The 19,547-nt window shown below is 49.4% G+C and overlaps 1 protein-coding gene across 2 annotated transcripts in view; it reads left to right on the forward strand.

The window, feature by feature from the left end:
• Window positions 1-15,937: 15,937 nt before the first annotated feature.
• Window positions 15,938-19,547, forward strand: part of SLC6A2 (solute carrier family 6 member 2) — a 52,404-nt gene continuing 48,794 nt past the window's right edge. The window contains exons 1-2 of one of the 2 annotated variants that reach the window (XM_070500333.1): window positions 15,938-16,900; window positions 17,421-17,745. In XM_070500333.1, coding sequence (XP_070356434.1) covers window positions 16,658-16,900; window positions 17,421-17,745 — 568 coding nt within the window. In that variant the 5' untranslated portion in view covers window positions 15,938-16,657. The remainder of the gene's footprint in view (window positions 16,901-17,420; window positions 17,746-19,547) is intronic. The other variant, XM_014827664.3, reaches the window with a different exon arrangement.

The following is a 19,547-nucleotide window of genomic DNA, read 5'->3' on the forward strand; positions in this document are numbered from 1 at the left end:
GACATGTGAGTCCTCTGTGGCAGCCAGAACATCCTGCCCCTGGGCCTCCCCTTGCATTTGATTCCTGCCTGGTCAATGGCAGCCCCTCATCCCAGAACAAAATTAGACGGGCGTGGGGCTCACCATTTGCTCACAGTGGTCTCCTTCACCCCCCGTTAGAGTGCCGAAAAGTCCACCATTCATCGCGCCCTCCCAGGAAGGACATAGAACATCAGAACTGAAGTGAACATTGGGAATCATTTCACCCATTATACAGAATGGAAAGCTGAGGCCCACAGAGAGGATCCTGTGCTAAGCGCAACGGGGAAGACAGGTGTGTAAGAGTCAATTCGTTTTCTTTCCTGAATTAACAGAAAAAGAAGTTGATACCGCTAAAGTTAGAGATAGTGCCTCTGCTTTAGAAAACAACCTCTCTGGGAATTCATACAGGACTCTCTCCAACTCAATAACTGGCTTTTGAGGAATGGAGATTTCTCCTGTCCCACATGCTAAAAGTCAACTTCTTGTTGACAGAGTGTGATTTGGGGATATACTGAAGAACCATCAAAATCTGTGTTCTGCCCTGTTCACAGACTCATCCAGAGAGCAGGCCCATTCCTGGGTGGTTCAGGGGCTGGCGGCCTTTGAAGCCGATCCAGTTTGTCTGACTTTGAAAGACAGAGAGAGGCCCCAAGGTGGTCTCCCAGCAGGACCAGGCAAGTTAGGCAGTTTTCTGAGCCAGGGCAGTCATATCTGTAAAGAGCTAGAGGGAGCACGTCCAATGACTCTAAGTATTTAATATTTTTTCAGGATCAGAAAGTGTTCCCAGAATGTTCTTTTGGGGTATGCTTTAGACTGGTCTTTACAACCACCCTTTGCTTTCCTGCAAATCCTTCTCTTCCTGCCTGGGAGGAAAGCCTCAACCTTTCCTCAGCTCCCTCCTCTCTCCAGGTGACTCCAGAATCTCCTGACCAGGTGACTGCTCCACCCTGCCCACTGTTCAACACACAGCAGCCTAAAAGTCCTCAAGGCCTTTCTTACTGTGTTAGGAGTAAGCACCATCCTCCTCAGAGTGGCAGAAAGGCACCTTAAAATCAGGCCGCAGCCCACCTCTTTTCATCCTCTCCCACCAGTCCCTCCCTCTACCTGAGGCTGTGCTCCCTGCTCTCTGCAGGGCGGTGTTCTTCTCATCTTCTGGTCCCTCGGCTTGGGAGGTCTTGGAGAGAGCTTCTCTGAGCGTCCGACTAAGGACCCTTCCCAGCCTTTCTAAGCTGACCCGCCACTCTGGTATTTTCTTCAAGCGCTTGTCAATATCTACTGCTACCTTATTTGTTTATTTGTTTCTAGACTTCTTCCCCTGCTTGAGTTTAAGTTCTCAACTGTCTTGTTTACCACGATAGTCCTGGCTCATAGAACTGTTCCTGACACATAATAGTTGCTCAGGAAATACTTGTGGGAAGGAAGAAAGGAAGGAAGGAGGGGAGAGAGGAGAAAAAGAGAAAGGATGGAGGGAGGGAGGAAGTCTCTTGCATTTAAGTATTCGAGTTGGTTTTTAGGCTGAAGAGGTAACACTTAAAAGGATTAGAAGCAGCAATATTTGGGGGCCCCTAAGTCTCACCTTCCAGGCAGCCACCGATGTCACTAGGGGTAGGGACAGACACAGCTAAGGGAGCTGCCAGTGGGGCGTGATGGAATAGTTGGAGGAGGTGAGAAGTCTCCACCCTCACAGGTTTGCAGGACCTGCCCTGCCTGGGGGACTCTTAAGGGCAACATCTGCCATTTTACGAACAGCTCCAGGGCCTGCCTTGCCCCCAAATAACCGAGAATCGATGAAAGGGTTGGTGGAATGCAAATATTTAGGCCAGAGAGCTCCTTGGAGACAAGACTCGGGTCTGCTGCTGTTCTGCAAATGCAGCCTTTCCACTCAAGAATTGGCCTCGGGTTGGCGCTTCGCACACAATTGTGCAATGATAAACGATGGCAAGGGGAGGGGGTGGAAGCTCGTCCCAGGGAGCTGGGATTGCACTGGGCCCCGGTGTTCCAGACAGCAGGACTCGTGTGGGTGGACACAAGCTACACAAAAGCAGCTGCAGGCCACCCGCACAGAAATCTCTGCTGAGGGCAGACACTGGATGGCCTGCTGGGGGCGCATGAGCTCCCCACACTGAGGGGCTGAGGAGAGCAAGAAAGGCTCAGGTAGTCCGTAGGGATGATAAGGATGGTACTTGGGGGTCCCTGCCAGACCTCAAATTCTGTGATGCCCAGACCAGGTCCATTTCCTGCTGATGCCCATGTGGACTCTCAGAGCCATCGGGAGGTGCTCAGCTCATCAGGGAAAAGTCAGTTCCCTCAGGCTTTGACTTATAACTCTGTTTGCAGATAGCGAGCCTTTTCCGTCCGGCTCCTCATCTTGATCCTTTCTGCCCGTAACAATCACATTATTTAATTTAGACGAGTGAAGTTACCTTAGATCAATTATACTTATTTTTCCTGTGTAATTTCCAAAGCTTAATATCTCCATTCAGGCCCAGCCTGGGGGAAAGGTTGTCTAGCAGAGTCCTAAACGATGTCAGCCCCTAATTCAATTGTACTTTTACCACAGCCCGGGCAGTGAGCGTAATTCTTTTATCCCTAAGACGTCTCATTAGCAATAATCTAATAGCACATATTAAAATATAGGTCAGCGAGGTGGGCTGCCAAGTGGAAGACTTGTCATAACTTTGAAGGCTGGACAGCTGTCCTGTCCCCCCCACACCACACCGCCCCCATCCCAGGCTTAATTCCAAAACCATCAACTCAACAAAAACAGTTTACTTTCTGCAGTTCAAGGTTAAGAACTAATCCTGGCTGGGAAATAGAGTTGATATCTGTTGCCGTGGGGTGGGGTGGACGTTTCTTGCCAACATGACATAGTGGAAAACATCTCTGGCCTCAGGCATTTGGGGCTCGTCCCTGTTGCGCCTTGACCTTTCAGAGCGACCTTGGGGTACCCCTCTTACTCTCTCTGGCCTCAGTTTCCCCACCTGTGAAAGGAGGAAGTAGTGGCCTTAGAACCAACGTTTCCTAAATTCTGGCAGCCCGTTTCCAACTTGTCTTAGAAGCATGTGATGTTTTCCTTTCAATCAACTCACTCTTCTTAATTAAATACATTTGTTTTAAAAAGGAAGTGCGAATATCAACATGGAAAAATCTCAAGGACATTTGCAGAAAGATTCTTGCAGAATGATACCATTTGTATAAAATTTAAACCTGCACAAAGTGATTCTTTCTATTGTTTCCACAGGCAAAACTAATCTATGCTGTTAGAGGTCAAGCTAGTGGTTACCTTGGAGAGGAAAGAGGAGATGCTGATTGGGAGGGGTCCAAGGGGGACTTCTGGGCGCCGGTCATTTTTTTTTATGGCTTGGGTGGTGATTATATGGGTATATTCACTATGTAAAAAAGTAAATTTTTACTACGCACTATGGAAAAAAGTAAATCACTATGAAAAAGTGCACTTGGGATTAGTGGCTTTTCCGTGTGTGTTAAGCCTCCTAGACACACGTACACACACATATATACACACACAGACATATACACACACAGACATATACACATATATATACACACACAGATATATACACACACATATATACACATAGACATATACACACACAGACATATACACACACAGACATATACACACACAGACATATACACACACAGACATATACACACACAGACATATACACACACAGACATATACACACACATATATACACACACAGACATATACACACACATATATACACACACAGACATATACACACACAGACATATACACATATATATACACACACAGATATATACACACACATATATACACACAGACATATACACACACAGACATATACACACACAGACATATACACACACAGACATATACACACACAGACATATACACACACATATATACACACACAGACATATACACACACAGACATATACACACACAGACATATACACACACAGACATATACACACACAGACATATACACACACAGACATATACACACACATATATACACACACAGACATATACACACACAGACATATACACACACATATATATACACACAGACATATACACACACATATATACACACACAGACATATACACACACAGACATATACACACACAGACATATACACACACAGACATATACACACACATATATATACACACAGACATATACACACACATATACACACACAGACATATACACACATATATACACACACAGACATATACACACACAGACATATACACACACAGACATATACACACACATATACACACACAGACATATACACACACAGACATATACACACACAGATATATACACACACAGATATATACATATATATTATAATTTTAGGAATACACACATATGGTTTTAGGAATGTATGTATGTATGTATGCACATACCCATATATATTTCTGTATATATCCATATGTATCCCTATATATAGCTATATCTCTGTATCTATCTATGTATCTGTCTATCTATCTAGTGAAAGCAGAGATGCACACTTGGGAACAATCGGCACTATGTAAGGATGGTGACTGGCCAGGGGAGGTGGGATGGAGGGGAATACAGTGGGGAGGGGTACACAGAGACTTCAATCGTATTTCTAATGTTTTTGATTCTTAATCAAGCTAGTTTTTTTGTTATATGATTGTCAATATTTTTATGTGTCTGAGATATTTCATAATTTTAAAATCGTAGAGTTAAAAGTAATAAATAATGAACAAAACTTTATATCACTATCGTAAATCGAAAACTGTATCACACGCCATAAGTAGATGGTGAGTGCACAAATAAACGCAATGAGAAGAAAGTGCTGTCACTAAGTTGTGCTCTGACACTAGAAAACTCTGACCCCAAGCCTGGCTTCCCTCTGCCGAAAAGGGGATTGGCAAATGAGAGAGCGGCGCTTCAGATGTGTTAGACCAGGCTAAGACTGGCTCCTTCAGTAGTCAGGGTGGAAGGGCCATGGAAATGGGGTCGAACTTCTTTCCCACATGACTCAAAGTCACTTAAAGCAGGGTCTGCATGGCCCTGAGCCATCGGCCCTCTCACAGACCCGCTATGCCTCTCAGGAAGGGTGGCAAAGTCCCTCTGAGCTCTGGTCATGCTGGCTTCTAGGTGGTCTGGGGAGTAGGGGGAGGTCTTGTTAGGAGTGGGGTGGGGGATGGGGAGAAAAAAGAGGAGATACTGTTATTATTACCAAAATGATTAGCAATGACTAGGAGAATCTGGAAAACCTTGAGGAAGATCCCCCTTCCCTCCCACGGCCCCTTCCCCAGCCTCACGTCCTGGGAAACCGCCAGTCAAACAGTCCACACAGCGTGATGTCTTCTCACGCTGAGGCTCAGCCTGGAAGCCTCAGGGAGTGGGGCACTCACTCCTCGGAGGGCGCCTGTTCCATCCCTGACACAGCCCTTTAAGCTCCTCCCCATGTTCCACTGGCTGGGGTCTGACTCCATCAAGCGTACATTTATGGGCTCTGGTCCCGCTCTTGGGCCACACGGACTATATCTGCGTCTTCCCCGCTCTGACTGCAGGTCCCCGCTTAAGGCCAGCTGGTCTGCCCCTCATTCTTCTGAGGCCACAAGTCCCTTCACTATCACCCCTTCTCGTGCTCCTGAGCACAGATGCACGCAGAGACGTGTGTTATATGGTGATGGGGGCTGAGCATCTGGACTGACTTCAACTCAGCAGCCCCCATCTATCCCTGGGCAGTGTTAACTGCCTCCCCAGCCTCCTCACGAGGAAAGTGGTACATTGGAAGGTTAGCGTGTGTATTTCTGTGTCCCTTGGGAAAGGCAGGGATGGCTGAATGATGACCTCTTTTCGACTCTGTCATCACCCAGAATCCCACCTGACCTGGACCCTCCTCCAGCAGGGTCTTCCCAGCCTCCTCATCTCAGCTTCCCTGTCCTGTGTCTCATTCCTTCAGGCTGTGTCCACGGAGAGGACATGGCACATGGGAAAAGCCCTGGACCACATGTCAGGAGCCAGGGTATGAGTTTTCGTTCTGCCACTAACCTGTGTGACTTTGAGAGCTGGGAGGGAGGCACAGAGGCAGCGAGTGGAGGGTTCTTCCAGCTACCTGGGAGGAAGGGAAAGAAGCATGATACAGCACTAAGGAAGGGAGGATGTCATTGGCTGAAGAAGACGTGGACGGGTGGGTAGGACGGAGGGAAGGGGAGAAGAAAAATAGAAGAGAATCAGGGTGGTATTTGGGGCAGGTGCCAGAAGTGGTGGGCAGGGCAGGTATAAGGGCTTGGGGTGGGAGGATGTGAGACTTGGAGAGAGAAGGACTCCAGCTCCAAGGAGAAAGGGCCAGAGAAGGTGATGGCTACAATGGACAATGCTGGGCTTCAGAAATGCATCAGCCACAGCCTCCAGGTTCCCAGCCAAAAAGGCTGAGGGGCCCTGCTGACAGTGGGGAGCTGGAGTGGGGAGGAGGGAAGTGAGAGGGTGAGGAGGATGAAGCGGGTGCGGACCGAATAGGGAGGCACTGAGCAACCAGGAGAGAACAGCGGTTAAGAGCATGTGCCCCGGAGCCAGCCTAAATCTGGGGTCAAATCCCATGGTCTGTCCCTTCCTACATGCAGCCCTGGGCAAGACATGTAATCACTTTCAGCATTAATTCTTTAATCTATACAAATGGGATAATAGTAGTAAGTGTTATATGAATTAATACTCAGCATGGTACCTAGAACCAGTAAATGTCCGATGAACGAAAGGACTGCCAAATATATAGCACATATCTACTGTGTATTTAGTATGTGCCAAACCCTGCTGAAGACTTCACAATTCGTAGTCTTGATGCACTTAAATCTTATCATTACCCTAGGAGATGGATACTATGATGAGCCCCGTTTTAGAGAAGAGAAAACTGGGTACACCTCAGCCCAAAGTCACACAGCTGATAAGTGACAGAGCCAGGATTTGAAGCCCCAAGCAGTTAGTGTAAAAGCTGAGTGCCACTCTGCCTGCTCGTTATATTAAGGAGGCCAAGAGGTCCAGGGCCTCCTAAGAAACCAGGAGGGGAAGGTGGAATGTGTTTACCATAAAGAGGGGCCGAGCAGAAAATCGCCACCTGAGCCTGGCTCTCTAGTTCCCTGTCCTTGCCCTAAGACCACTCAGCTTTCATCTTGGGGGTCAAGGTTACAGGAGGAGGGGGCACCAGGCTTTGCAAGGACATGCCTCAGCAGGCGTTCTCTGTGTGGTCTGCAGTGAGCTTCCTGGGCACGGGGCAGAGGAGGACCAGCCCAGACTGGGGGCAGCATCCCCCAGCCCTTTGGCTTCATTGTGGAAAACTCTGTGTTGAGGCCTCATGGTGACCCATCTGACGAGGGTGCAGTTCCACCTGCCTCCTCTCTCCCATCCCACACACCTGCTCTGGGGTTCCCTGGCTGCTCCTGCTACTTCCAGGACTGTCCTCTAAACAATGAGCACGAAGCAGCTTTTCTCCCTTCCGTGCCCTAGAGGGCACCCGTTTACATCTCCCAGGGAAAAAGATAGCTCAGCCGGGAAGTGGCTGTGTGTTTTTTGCTAAGTGTGGCCAGAGCGAAGGGAGGAAGCACCAGTGCCAGGGAGAGAACGTGCTCAGGTCGGGCAGAACAGGGTAAATCGCTCCAGGTAAAAAACCTGGGACCATGGTTGTAAAAAATGTATCCCTGACACGTACTGGAATTATCGTACTTAAACAGGAATTAAATATGCCTCAAACACGCAGACTCCTGGTTGCCACTGCAGATCCACTGATTTCAAGTTTCTGGGTTGGCGCCCAGGAGTCTGCAGTTGGAACAGTGTGCTAGACTGGTGTGAGCTGGGAAAGTGGCAAAGAGGCGAAAGGCCACAAAGTGACCTTCTTGAATGAGACTGCAACTGGCATCATGGAGCCTCAATAAATGGTCCCCTCCGCTAGTGTTACCAAGGTCCTTCCCGTTGGTTATCTTAGTTACAGGTGTTGTTATCTCCATTTTACCGGTGGGAAAACTAAGGCTCAGAAGCCAAAGATCACCCATTAGGTAAATGGTGAAATCAGGCTTTCAACCCAACCCAGCTTTTTTTTTTTTTAATTTGAATGCCACACTCATAATTGTTATACTAGCCCATATTTGCTATTTCATCCCACTCTTGGAATTTGAAGTCAGATAAACCTAATTCATAATTCTGGAGAAGATCTCTCCCTCCCACAGACAGAGAAATTAAACTTTTTGAAACAACAACAAGAAGAAGGAACATGTCTGCTGTGCCAGGCACTGTTCCAAGTGCTTTACGTGTATTTATTCCTTTAATCTTCTCAACAATTCTAGGAGGTAAGTACCATTAGCATCACCATCTTACCCATTTCACAGATGAGGAAACTGAGACACAGAGAAGCAGGAAAGCTTGGCCAAGATTCTACGGAGCCTGGATTAAAAATCAGGCAATGTAGTTCCTAAGTCCATGCTTTTGGTCACTATGCCTTTCTGCCTCTCCAGGCTGCAGAAAAAGTTAACTTGGTAAGTTTCCAGGAATAGCTATCAGAGGGCCAGTGAGACAAGCGGGAATGTGGAGTAGGTAGCTCTAGGTGGACTTGGGTCCATATGGACTACTGGAGAAGCCTTTGGAAGTGTTTCCTGAGGAAAGAGAAAAGAAAGCACAGAGACTAGCGGGTAGTGATTTTAAGAGATTCTGAGATAGATTTCGTGCAGGAATCTGCAGATGCCCTAAAACTCTATTTAAAATGCTGTGTACATTAAAGAGGACAAATACACAGAGATCCGTACTGTGTCCTTGGATAGGGAGATCGAATACTGTAAAAACGTCAGTTCTCCCTAAATTGATCTATATATTCAATGTTGAAATTCCAAAGGGATATTTCATGGAACTCAGCAAGATTGTTCTGAAATTTGTAGAGAAGAGCATCACCAAGACGTTTCCAAAGAAAAAGAACCAGAGAGTCTTGCCTCACCATATAGAAAAACTTAGAAAGCAATGTTGTTTGTTTGCTTGTTTTCCCAGCTTTATTGAGGTATAGTTGACAAATAAAATTATATATATTTAAAGTGCACAGCATGCTGACTTGGTTTATGTATACATTATAATATGATTACCATAGCTAAGTTAATTAACATATACATCACTTCGTAGTTACCTTTTTCTGTATGTGTGGCGAGAACACGTAAGATCTACTCTCTCAGCCAATTTCAGGTATACGGTGCAGTATCGTTAACTATGGTCACCATGTTGTCCTTGATCCCCAGAATGTATTCATCTCATAGCTGAAGGTTTGTACCTAGAAAGCAGTGTTGTTTAAGACAATGTGGTGTTGCTCAGGCGCAGACGAACAGACCAATAGAGCAGAATGAAGAGCCCAGAAACAGACCCAAATGTACAAGCAAACTTGGTTTGTGACAGAGCATTCTCTGCCAGTCAGAGCAGAAAAGATGTAGCTACTTAATGAATGGGCCAGGACGATCTGTTATTTGTTATTCACATGAAAAATAATGAAGTGGAGTCCCTACCTCACACCCTACGCAGAATCAACTCCATGTGGATTGAAGATGTGAATATGAAGGACAACTCCCAAATTTTAAAATACATTTGGGAAAATATCAGGAAGGGAAGGATTTCTTAAACTAAACATAAACACATAAACCATAAGAAAAGATTGCTACATTAAATTACATTAAAATTAATAACCTCTATTTGCCAAAATCACCACATAGAGAAAGAAGACTTACAATACAACCAAGAAAAGATATTTGCAACACAACTGACAAAAATTCATACCCAGAATATATTAAGAATTACTGTGAATCAATAAGAAAAAGATAAACAAGCCAATAGAAAACTGCACAAATGACATGTCACCATTTCACAGAAGAAATAGAAACACCAATGGCTTATACGCTCGTGAAAAGATGCTCAACATCATCAGAAGTCAGAGAAATGCACATTAAAAGCACACCTAAAAGACTGGCAAAAATTAAAAGCCTAGATACTACTAAGGGTTGGGGGGATGTGAAGACGTCAGAAGTAAAGAAATAATACTGCTAGACAGAGTTTCAGTTGGTACAACCACTTTAGAAAATAATTTGCCATGATTTGATAAAGATGAATAAATACGTAGCCTACAAACCAACAATTCACTCCCAGGTGTAGAGGCTGGAGAAATCCAAGCATGTGTGCATAGGAGATATCGACGCAAAAGTTCATAGGCAGCACTGCTCAAAATATAAAAAAACTGGAAACAATCCAAATGTCCTTAAACAGTTCAACGAATAAATGAACTGTGAACATTCACACAATAGAATAAATGCATACAACAATGAAAATGAGTGGACTCAGCTACCTCCATCATCATGGATGAATCTCAAAAATGTTATATTCAGCCAAAGAAGTCACAGAACAACATCTGCAGTGTGATTCTTTTTACATAAAGTACATGGGGCCAGCCCTGTGGCATAGTGATTAAGTTCACGTGCTCTGCTTCAGTGGCCCAAGGTTTGCAGGTTCATATCCTGGTCGTGGACCTAGCACCATTTGTCAAGCCATGCTGTGGTGGCATCCCACATACAAAATAGTGGAAGATTGGTACAGATGTTAGCTCAGTAACAATCTTCCTCAAGCAAAAAGAGGAAGATTGGCACAGATGTTAGCTCAGGGCCAATCTTCCTTACCAAAAAAAAAAAAAAAGTGTTCAAAGAAGGACAAAAGTTAGTTTTGCTAGGAATAGATTCATAAGTAGACATACTGTAAAGAAAAACAAAGAAATGATTATTTGCTAAATTCAGGATAGTGGTTACATTGCAGTGGGGGAGAAGAGTGAGGGGATATGCTTAGGGAGGGGCACACGGGCTTATAGGGGCTTGGAAATGCTCTATTTCTCGGGGGAGGTGGTTCTTGTATGTTCATATCACTACTATTGTTTAAACTGTAGACTGTTGACGCACGTTTGTGTATTTTTTCTTGTTTGATAAATTTCACGCTAAATTGAAAAACGCTGCGTGGATGTGCATATTTGTGGTGAGTTCACGTTTCATCAGATGCCTGACCTTCTAACAGAGTGCACGTGGGCATGAAGATGTCTCAGGTCCCATGCTGCTCTGAAATTCCCTGAATGGACCTAGTCTGGTTATGGCTCATCCCTGTCAGCTGACCACAACCCTCCTCTGCCCCGGAGAGGGACACGAACCAGCTGTGAGTCCGCTGTCACCACAACTCACGTGACCACCTGAAGGCCAAAGGATGTCATTGGGAGCTCACGCAGAGGAGGGAGGTCCTTCTTTCCTCCCAGGAGACAGAGTCCCTCTGTTGTGAACGCCTCCTTTTCTTTCTCCCTCCTCAGCTCCTCTCCTGATATGGCTTCTGTTTGTCTTTCTGCTTCTTATGGTCCATCCCCATCTTGCTGACGGACTTGGCCATTACTGCAAAGGCCAAAAGCAGCAGGAGAGGAGTCAGGGCTCAGGGCACTGACCCCCAGCCCCGTGCTCTTTCTGCCACTTCTGCCATTTCTGTTCTTTTTGCCCGCAGCACCTCAGTCCCCGCCTGATCCACTCTCCCATGGGGGCCACAAGGCTTGGCCGGGCTTGTGTTGGCAAGTCCAAAAAAATATGCTTTTACTCATTCATCCATATCACCCATGGAAGGACTTTGGACATTATTCTGAATGAGATGGGAGCCATTGGAGAGAGTGAGGGATAGGATCTGAATTTGTTTCCAAAAGGTCTTTCTGGCGGCTATGTAGAGCTTAAACTTCAGAGAGCAAGGAGAGAGATGAGGGGGGCCATTCAGTAATCCTGGTGAGAGATGGCGTGGCCTGGACCAGGGCAGTCACTGTGGGGGTGGGGAGATGTGCTATGATTTGGAGCCAACAGAGTTTGCAGAAGGACTGGATGTGGGAGTACATGAAAGAGGAGTCAAGGCCGACTCCAAGGTCTTTGGCCTGAGGAACTAGAAGGAAGAAGACACCAGCACCTAGAATGTGGGAGACATGGAGGAGTGAGTCTGTGGGAGGTCAGGAAGGAGAGGTCAAGAATTCTGCTTTGGATATGGCAAGTTCCAGGCCCCATTTATTACCCAGGCAGAGACGTCCAGGCTGTAGTTGGATCCAAACAGAGGATGCAAGCGCGGACGTCACTGATGGATAGATGCTCCTTAATGACAGTGCTGGATGTGGTCAGTTGGAAGGAGCTCAGTAGAGAAGAGTCGAAGGACTGAGCCACATCTGGGTAGGTTGGGAGCCTCAAGGACCCCCAGAGGCCTTCAGTGGGAGGCACCATGAAGGACACTGATTCCAGCTTGTGGGGGTCTTTTATTGAGGGGACTTACATGCTAGTTGTAAATGCAGGATAGCTTATACCAATGACCAATGACCCAGGGCAGGTCAGCTGCAAGGACACATCGGCCTAATGCTCCCTGATCCGAAACAAATGAACAAACAAGAGAAAAAAGAAAGAAAGGAAGGAAGGAAGCAAGGAATCAGGGAAAGAAGGAAGAGAAGGGATGGAAATAAATACACAGGCAAACCACCCCTCCCCTTAGTCCCCATCAGTGCAACGGAGGCACTGGTTCTGAGAACACCCTCAGGACATGCCGGGACCCAGCCCCTTGGATTCCAAATGGCCTCCAGCCCAGCCTTTGTGTGTCGGGGCTCGGTGTCTGCAGGGAGATGGCTAGAGTGGGACTGACAGCACCAGCTGTCGCCTTGTGCCCATGGCCTGTGTCACCGAGTGCCGTGGTAAGTGGAAGTGACGCCTCCCCAGAAAGCATGCTAGCTCTGATAATCCTGCAGCCGCTGCCCACCCACTTGCCCTCAGGCCACCTGGAGGGGTAGGATGCAGGGCACAGAGAGCAGCCACATGGCCCCACAGCTCTTGGAGCTGTGGGCAGGAAGTCTGGGCCAGAGATGGGAGCGACGCCTTCCCCTTCAGCCCAGCCACAGCCTGGTGTCCTCACTGCTGTGCCCCAGGAGTCTCTGAAACCACAAGGTGGAATGCTCAGGGCTTGATGATCGGCCCTCCGACGGTGTGCATGTGTGTGTGGGTATGGGGGTGGGGGGTGCCCAGTAGCAAACACTTCCCATGCCCCGCCCACCCCACCCCACTCACTGTGTCTGCCAGCACAGACCTGGCCCATCAGATTCCTACTGCCAGTACCTGGAACTCTGCTGGAAGCATTTTTCTGGCTACAGGAGCATGCTCAGCCCACACACCAGGCAGGCAGCAAATGCTGGGAAGTTAGCACCCTGGGGCAGCCTTAATGGGGAAAGACTCCTGCCTCCTTGCCTGGGAGTGAGACAACAGAGGCACGTTCTATGCGGTCTCCCAGAGGCTCCCAGCAGGACTGAACACCAGCTGCCCATAGCTGTAACTGCTTCCTTTTTTTTTAATTTAAATTTTAATATGGTCCTCTTGATAAGCTCCAGGCATTTAAAGGTATGCTTTGCTTTTTTTTTTCTTTTTGGTGAGGAAGATTGGCCCTGAGTTGACATCTGTTGCTAATCTTCCTCTTTTTTTTTTTCCCCAAAGCCCCATTCATAGTTGTATATCCTAGTTGTACGTCCTTCTAGTTCTTCTGTGTGGGATGCCACCACAGCATGGCTTTATGAGCAGTGTGTATGTCTGCGGCCGGGAGCCAAACCCGTGAACCCTGGGCTGCTGGGGTGAACTTAACCACTCGGCCACGGGGGGCTGGCCCTGTAACTGCTTCTTAATGTCCCCTCTATTGGTTTCCTTCCCTTTTTGTGTCTCACCTCTCTGCTCCTCTACTAGTGCTTCCAGGAATTGCCTCCTAAATAAACTACTTGAATTCAAGTCTTTGTTTCAGGTTCTGCTTCCGGAGGAATCTGATATAAACAACCCCAACCAAAGACATCAAATGCAACCAGCGACTGAGATCTTTCCTACTTCTGTTTTATACACATTTCCAGAGCACAAGCTATGTAACAGGATGCATCAGGCACTGACCTGGTCCTTGGTGGGGAAGTCACACAGATAACTGTACTAAACATGGAGGTGGTTATTAGGGATGGCTGTAGAGTGGAGACGACATCTGAGGTTTTGAAGGATGAATAGGAGTTCTCCGGGTGGACAAGAGGAAGATGGAAACAGCACATTTAAAAATCCAGAGGTGTAAAAAGGCACAAGGGGTCCAGGGAACCACTAGTAGTTGAGGATCTCCCATGTTGCCAGAGAATAAAGCATATTTTGGAGGTGGTAAAGGGTTTGTAGGGAGATTGAAGACAGAAGTAGAATAGCAAGAGATGTGTTTAAATAGACAGGCAGAATCTTGTCTGGACTGCTGAAGGTGTTTAGATGTTATCTTGGAAAGATTGGAGGATTTGAAGAAATCATGGGTTATCTTTTTCTGATTGCATAAGTATCAAATGCTCATTGTAGAAAAGTTGGCAGATAAAGAGAAGGATAAAGAAGGAAATACAATTACCTCCAATCCAGGGTTAATTAAATCACGTGGATGTGTTGTTGTCTCTCAGAGGAGTTTTAGGCCGAAGAGTGAGGTGATCAGACTTGAGTTTTAGAAAGCGCTCTGGCAGCTGGTGAATATCATGCGGCTGGAAAGATACTGGACATGGGGTGATCAGCTAGGAGGCCGTGGCAGGGAAAGGTGACAGGGGTCCTCCGTGGGGATGCTGCAGCAGCGGGAACACGGGCGCTCCGCAGGGTCTTTAGAGATGGGAGTCTCAGGACCAGTTGGATGGAGCCTGGGAAAGAGGGGAGGAGGGAACATGATTGCTGGGGAGGCTCTGAGTGCCTCCATCCATAAATTGGGGGAGGGGGTAGAGACTGGCAGTCAGGAGACCTGGCTTCTCATTTCACCTCGATCACTTCCAAGCTGTCAGACCTCAGACACGTGCCTTGAATCCTCAGAGCCACAGGTTCCTGACTTGAAAAATGGAAAGAGGACTTCATTCTTGCTCTCCTCACGGGCTTGTCAAGATAGTCCATGGGTCAGAGGGGATTAACGTCCTTGATGGATGGGAACCTGTGGTTCCAGCCTCTCCTCCTGAAGTCTTTGCTCAATCCTTTCCCTGACCTTCTGCCTCCAATCAGCAGCCCCCAGAGACCAGGGCAGACCCCTCACCCCACTAGTTTTCCCTTCCTCTCTTCTCTGCTTCCTTCACAGAGGACACTTGTCATGCTGGTCTTTCTGGTGAAAATGCTTTAAACAACCCCATGCACCATTATTCATTCGTTCTCTTTACATACTAATTGATGCCCCAGTATGTTCCTGCTGGGAGTACAGTGTTGTATAGACCATTCAAGGTCCCCAGCCTCATGGAGCTCATATGTCACCCAAGAGGAGACATATAACAAACAAATACGTAAATTTGGATAGTGATGTAATGAAGGGAAGAAAAGAGTGATGTGATAGAGACTGGGGTGTCTTTTAGATCTGAGTGGTCAGGAAAGGACCACTAAACGAGATCTGAACAACTCAGGCAGAGGAAGCAGCAAGTGGAAAGGTCCTGGGGTGGGTTTGAGCTTGGAATGTTTAAAGAACAGAAAGCTCAGCTTGCTTGGGCTTATGGAAAATCCTACTCATCCTGCTTAAGTGTTGTCACCTCCCTGAAGCCTTCTTGGATCACCACCCCACTCCTTACTAGTTGATTCAGCTCCACCCAATTCCCACACTCCTGTGGTCACATCCTGACCACCTTGGGTTGTGATTGAGTCTTTACACACTGACTGTTAGCTCCTTGATGGCAGGAACTATCTCCATAGCTCCACTAGCTGGCACTATTCAGGCAAATAGCAGATGATCAGCATCTGTTTGATGAATGAATAAATTAGCCAATAGATAAATGAGTGAATGAATAAAGGAACACCAGGTCCAAATGGCTCACTCCTTTACTAGTTTAAATGTCACCTTCTCACATACCAGATAAGGTGTTTATTCATTATGTTTCTTGTTTTCCCCTGTCTTCCCCTGACAGAATGTAAGCTTCATCATGTCAGGGATTTTTGAGTGAGCCATCCACTCATGTACCTGCAAGAGCCTAGAACAGCGCCTGGCACATAGCAGGCAGGTGTAGAAACAAATGAATGAAGGAGTGAATCAATGAGCGAATGAATGAATGAATAGCGGTTCTCAGCCTCATAGAATAGAGGTCACAACTTCAAATGCCTTGCTGGCCTGCCCATAACAGAAAGGTGGGAGAACGCGCTAGGTAGTGACCTTTCAACCCAGAGCCAGCCAAACAGAACCAGCCCAAGGGCCCACCAGCATCAATTTGCCGTCCTCGATACGGAGCAGAACATCCCCACTTAGTAGACGGAGAAACTCTGGCAGGGTAGTTTAAGTGGCCTGCCGCGGACGACAGAGCTGGGACGAACCGAGTCATTCGCTCCCCGGAGTCTTTTCCGGGCCCCCTCTCGGACGAGACTCAGACCCTAGTTCTGGGCGTCTCGCTCTCTTCCCGTGGTCGGAGGTCAGAGCCTGGTGCCCCCGGGAAAGGGAATGGGCGCCCAGGTCCCGCGCGTTGCCAGGAGCGGGGCTCCCGCCGCCCCCTGAGCCCGCGCCGCGCCCCCGCCCCTGCCCATCCCCGGCCGCGCTGTCAGTCTCCATTAGTGCTAACAGGCTCCAGACGGAGCGGGCCCGGCGCTGGGTTAATGCAATCGGCGCGTTACCTGGGGCGCAGGCTACATTACCAGCCCGGCCCCCGCCCCGGCGCGGCCAGAACCAGCCAGCCCGCACCCCGCCGGCCGCCCAGCGCCTCCAACACTCCTCGGGCCGCGCCCGAGCGCCACGCGGCGGAGCCCAGTTCCAGCCCGCGCCCCACAGCCTGCGGAGGCGAGGAGGGGTCGGGGGCAGGCAGGACGCGCGGCACCCAGGGTCCCGTCGCTGCCGGACACGTGAGTGCGCCCTGCGCGCGGGACTGGCCTAGGTGTGCCGGGGAGGCCCAAGCTGAGACGCATAGAGCTAGAGGGCAGGCGAGTTTGAAGTGCAGAGGTGTAACTGTCCGGGGAGGCTCCTGGGGCTGTTGGAGGTGGCGCAGACCCGAGCCGGGGGTGGGGACAGCAATCTGCACCGGGCCAGCTCACCGCCCTCAAACCTCAGCCTCGGCAGCTCGGCATGTCCAAACCCCGCCGTTTGGGGGCGAGAGGGAGCGGGCGAATGAGGGAAGCGCCGTGGGGTCCCAAGCCAGATCCATAGGGCGGGCAGAGGCGGTCCCCACCTCTAAGTTCCGTCTCAGTCCGGCGCGCCGCTACCACTGTCTCCAAATTTTTCTAACAGGCGCGCGCCCTTTTCTGGGATCCCTGCGTCTGCTCAGCGCGCGTTGGCCACTGTGTCCCTGGCGCTCTCGGGAGGTCTTGGGAGGCGCAAGCAGGGAGGAATGGCCCAGTGACCACATCTTTTCCCTTATCCAAGCAGAGCCTCGGCGTGCTCCCGGTACCGCTGAAGTCCGTCTTGCCAGCCGCACCCATGCTTCTGGCGCGGATGAACTCGCAGGTGCAGCCCGAGAACAGCGGCGCGGACCCGGGGCCCGCGCAGCCCCTGCGGGCGCGCAAAGCTGCGGAGCTGTTGGTGGTGAAAGAGCGCAACGGAGTCCAGTGCCTCCTGGCGTCCCGCAGCGGCGACGAGCAGCCCCGGGAGACCTGGGGCAAGAAAATCGACTTCCTGCTGTCGGTGGTAGGCTTCGCGGTAGACCTGGCCAACGTGTGGCGCTTCCCCTACCTCTGCTACAAGAACGGCGGCGGTGAGCCCCCTAATGGGCTGGGGGTGTGGACAAGGGAGGCCACCTGTTGCAGCCGAGGCTGGGGAGAAGGCTGGGACGCAGGAGGGAGGGGAGCAGGAAGCACACGGGCATGTCTGCGGTGCAGGAAGGGACTGGACAGGGCTCTCGGAAAAGGATTGGAGTCCCCGGCAGAGGGAAATCAAGGCACGACCTTAGACATGATTGATGCATGGGTGGAAGGACAGAATCTGGGCACCAAGTTGGCTGAGGAACCCTGACCTTTCATAGGCCACAGGAAGGAAGGTGGCGATTTGGAGAGCTCTTGAAGGGGCGCCAGAAGCGCACAGGATATGACAACCAGGTGTGGCGACCCTAAATCCAGCACTCTGAGCCTGATAGAGGACTTGGGTTCCCTGAAGGCGTTGGGGAGGCCCTGCCCTCTTGGGGACAGAGACTTTGGAACAGAGACACACAAAGAAAAGCTAGCGTCAGAGAGAAGTCCACCTTAGGTTCGTGGCTGATTTGCTGGAGGGGCCAGAGTGCACAGTCTGGGTGGGTTGTGTCAGTAGGGACCAAGAGCTGGCCTGTCCTTGAAGCAGGAGGCCTGGGTGACTGGGATGAAGACTCCATCTCCTGGAATCCTGGCCACATTGTGGGATGGAGTGGGAGTGGGGGCTGGAGAAGACTCTGGTGGAGTGGCCAGGCTCTCTCCCCTTCCCCCTGCTGGGTGACAGATACCCGCCCACCTAGGCTGAGAGCCTAGAAGTCAACTACAGCCCAGTCAGGGGGCAGAGCCCTGGGGAAGCAACCCAGGGGGAAGGACACCGGGTCCTAAGGCTCCAGCTCCTTCCTGAGGGCCTTTTCTACTGGAGTGTCCAGACCACCCTCATTCTGCCTCCCTTGCTGGGAGGAGCTCAGGGATGCCCTGCAGAGAGCTGGGAAAACGACCCGGAGAAAGAAGTTAGAAAAGGGTGATGCAGCTCTGGAAACCTCTCTCACTGGGCCGTTCTGCCCAGCAGTGGCTCAGGACTCCGGGGGTCAGAGGGAGGCAGGATGAGGGTTTGGAACTGGGTAGAGGGAAAGCTTGTGACCTCGTCCCATAGGGGCTGGAACCCCGCTGTTTGCCTCAGTGTGTACTGTGGACCTTTGCTTTGGGTGAGAAATGGGAAACAGATGATCCAGAGGTGGAACTTTTCCACATTTGGCTCCTGCAGCTTCTCGAAAGTTTCTGCTCAGGTTTAAGCATTCTGGCCCCTTGGACCCGGGGAGGGAGGACATGCAGATTCTCGGTATTTTTAGCAGGCTGGGAGATGATGAATGACAGACAGACTGAGAGACCCTAGGACGCGTCATCCAGCATGTCCTCGGTGACTGAGACTGTGTGCCCATAGACAGAGGAAGGCTCCATCATCCATCAGCAATTATTTATCGGTTCCTCTCAGTGGGAGGCACAGTGCTAGGCTCTGTGGGAGTCGCCTAGATGTATTGACCGCCACGTCTGCTTGCCAGGAGCTTTCGTCACCTAAGAGCTTCATTGTCACGCTGCTACACATCATTTCCGTTGTTATAAGTGTTCGTTGAAACTAAAAGCACCCCAGATGGTCAGTTGGACGCATCAGCTAGATGGATATTCCATGGCTTTCACTGACACTGTATTCTCACTTGGCGCCTGCTGTTTGCAAGGTGACATATAAGGGGTCTAGGGTACAAAACGGAGCACATTTGTCACATGTTCCAATTTTTAGACAAAGCTGGCCGGAAGCTCCCTCTCCTAGGCTTGCTTGCCCCTCACATCACCCGTCCCGAGTTGTCTGGTCTTTTGC

This window comes from Equus asinus, chromosome 28 (assembly GCF_041296235.1).
Source record: "Equus asinus isolate D_3611 breed Donkey chromosome 28, EquAss-T2T_v2, whole genome shotgun sequence".
In the NCBI taxonomy this organism is placed as follows: Eukaryota; Metazoa; Chordata; class Mammalia; order Perissodactyla; family Equidae; genus Equus; species Equus asinus.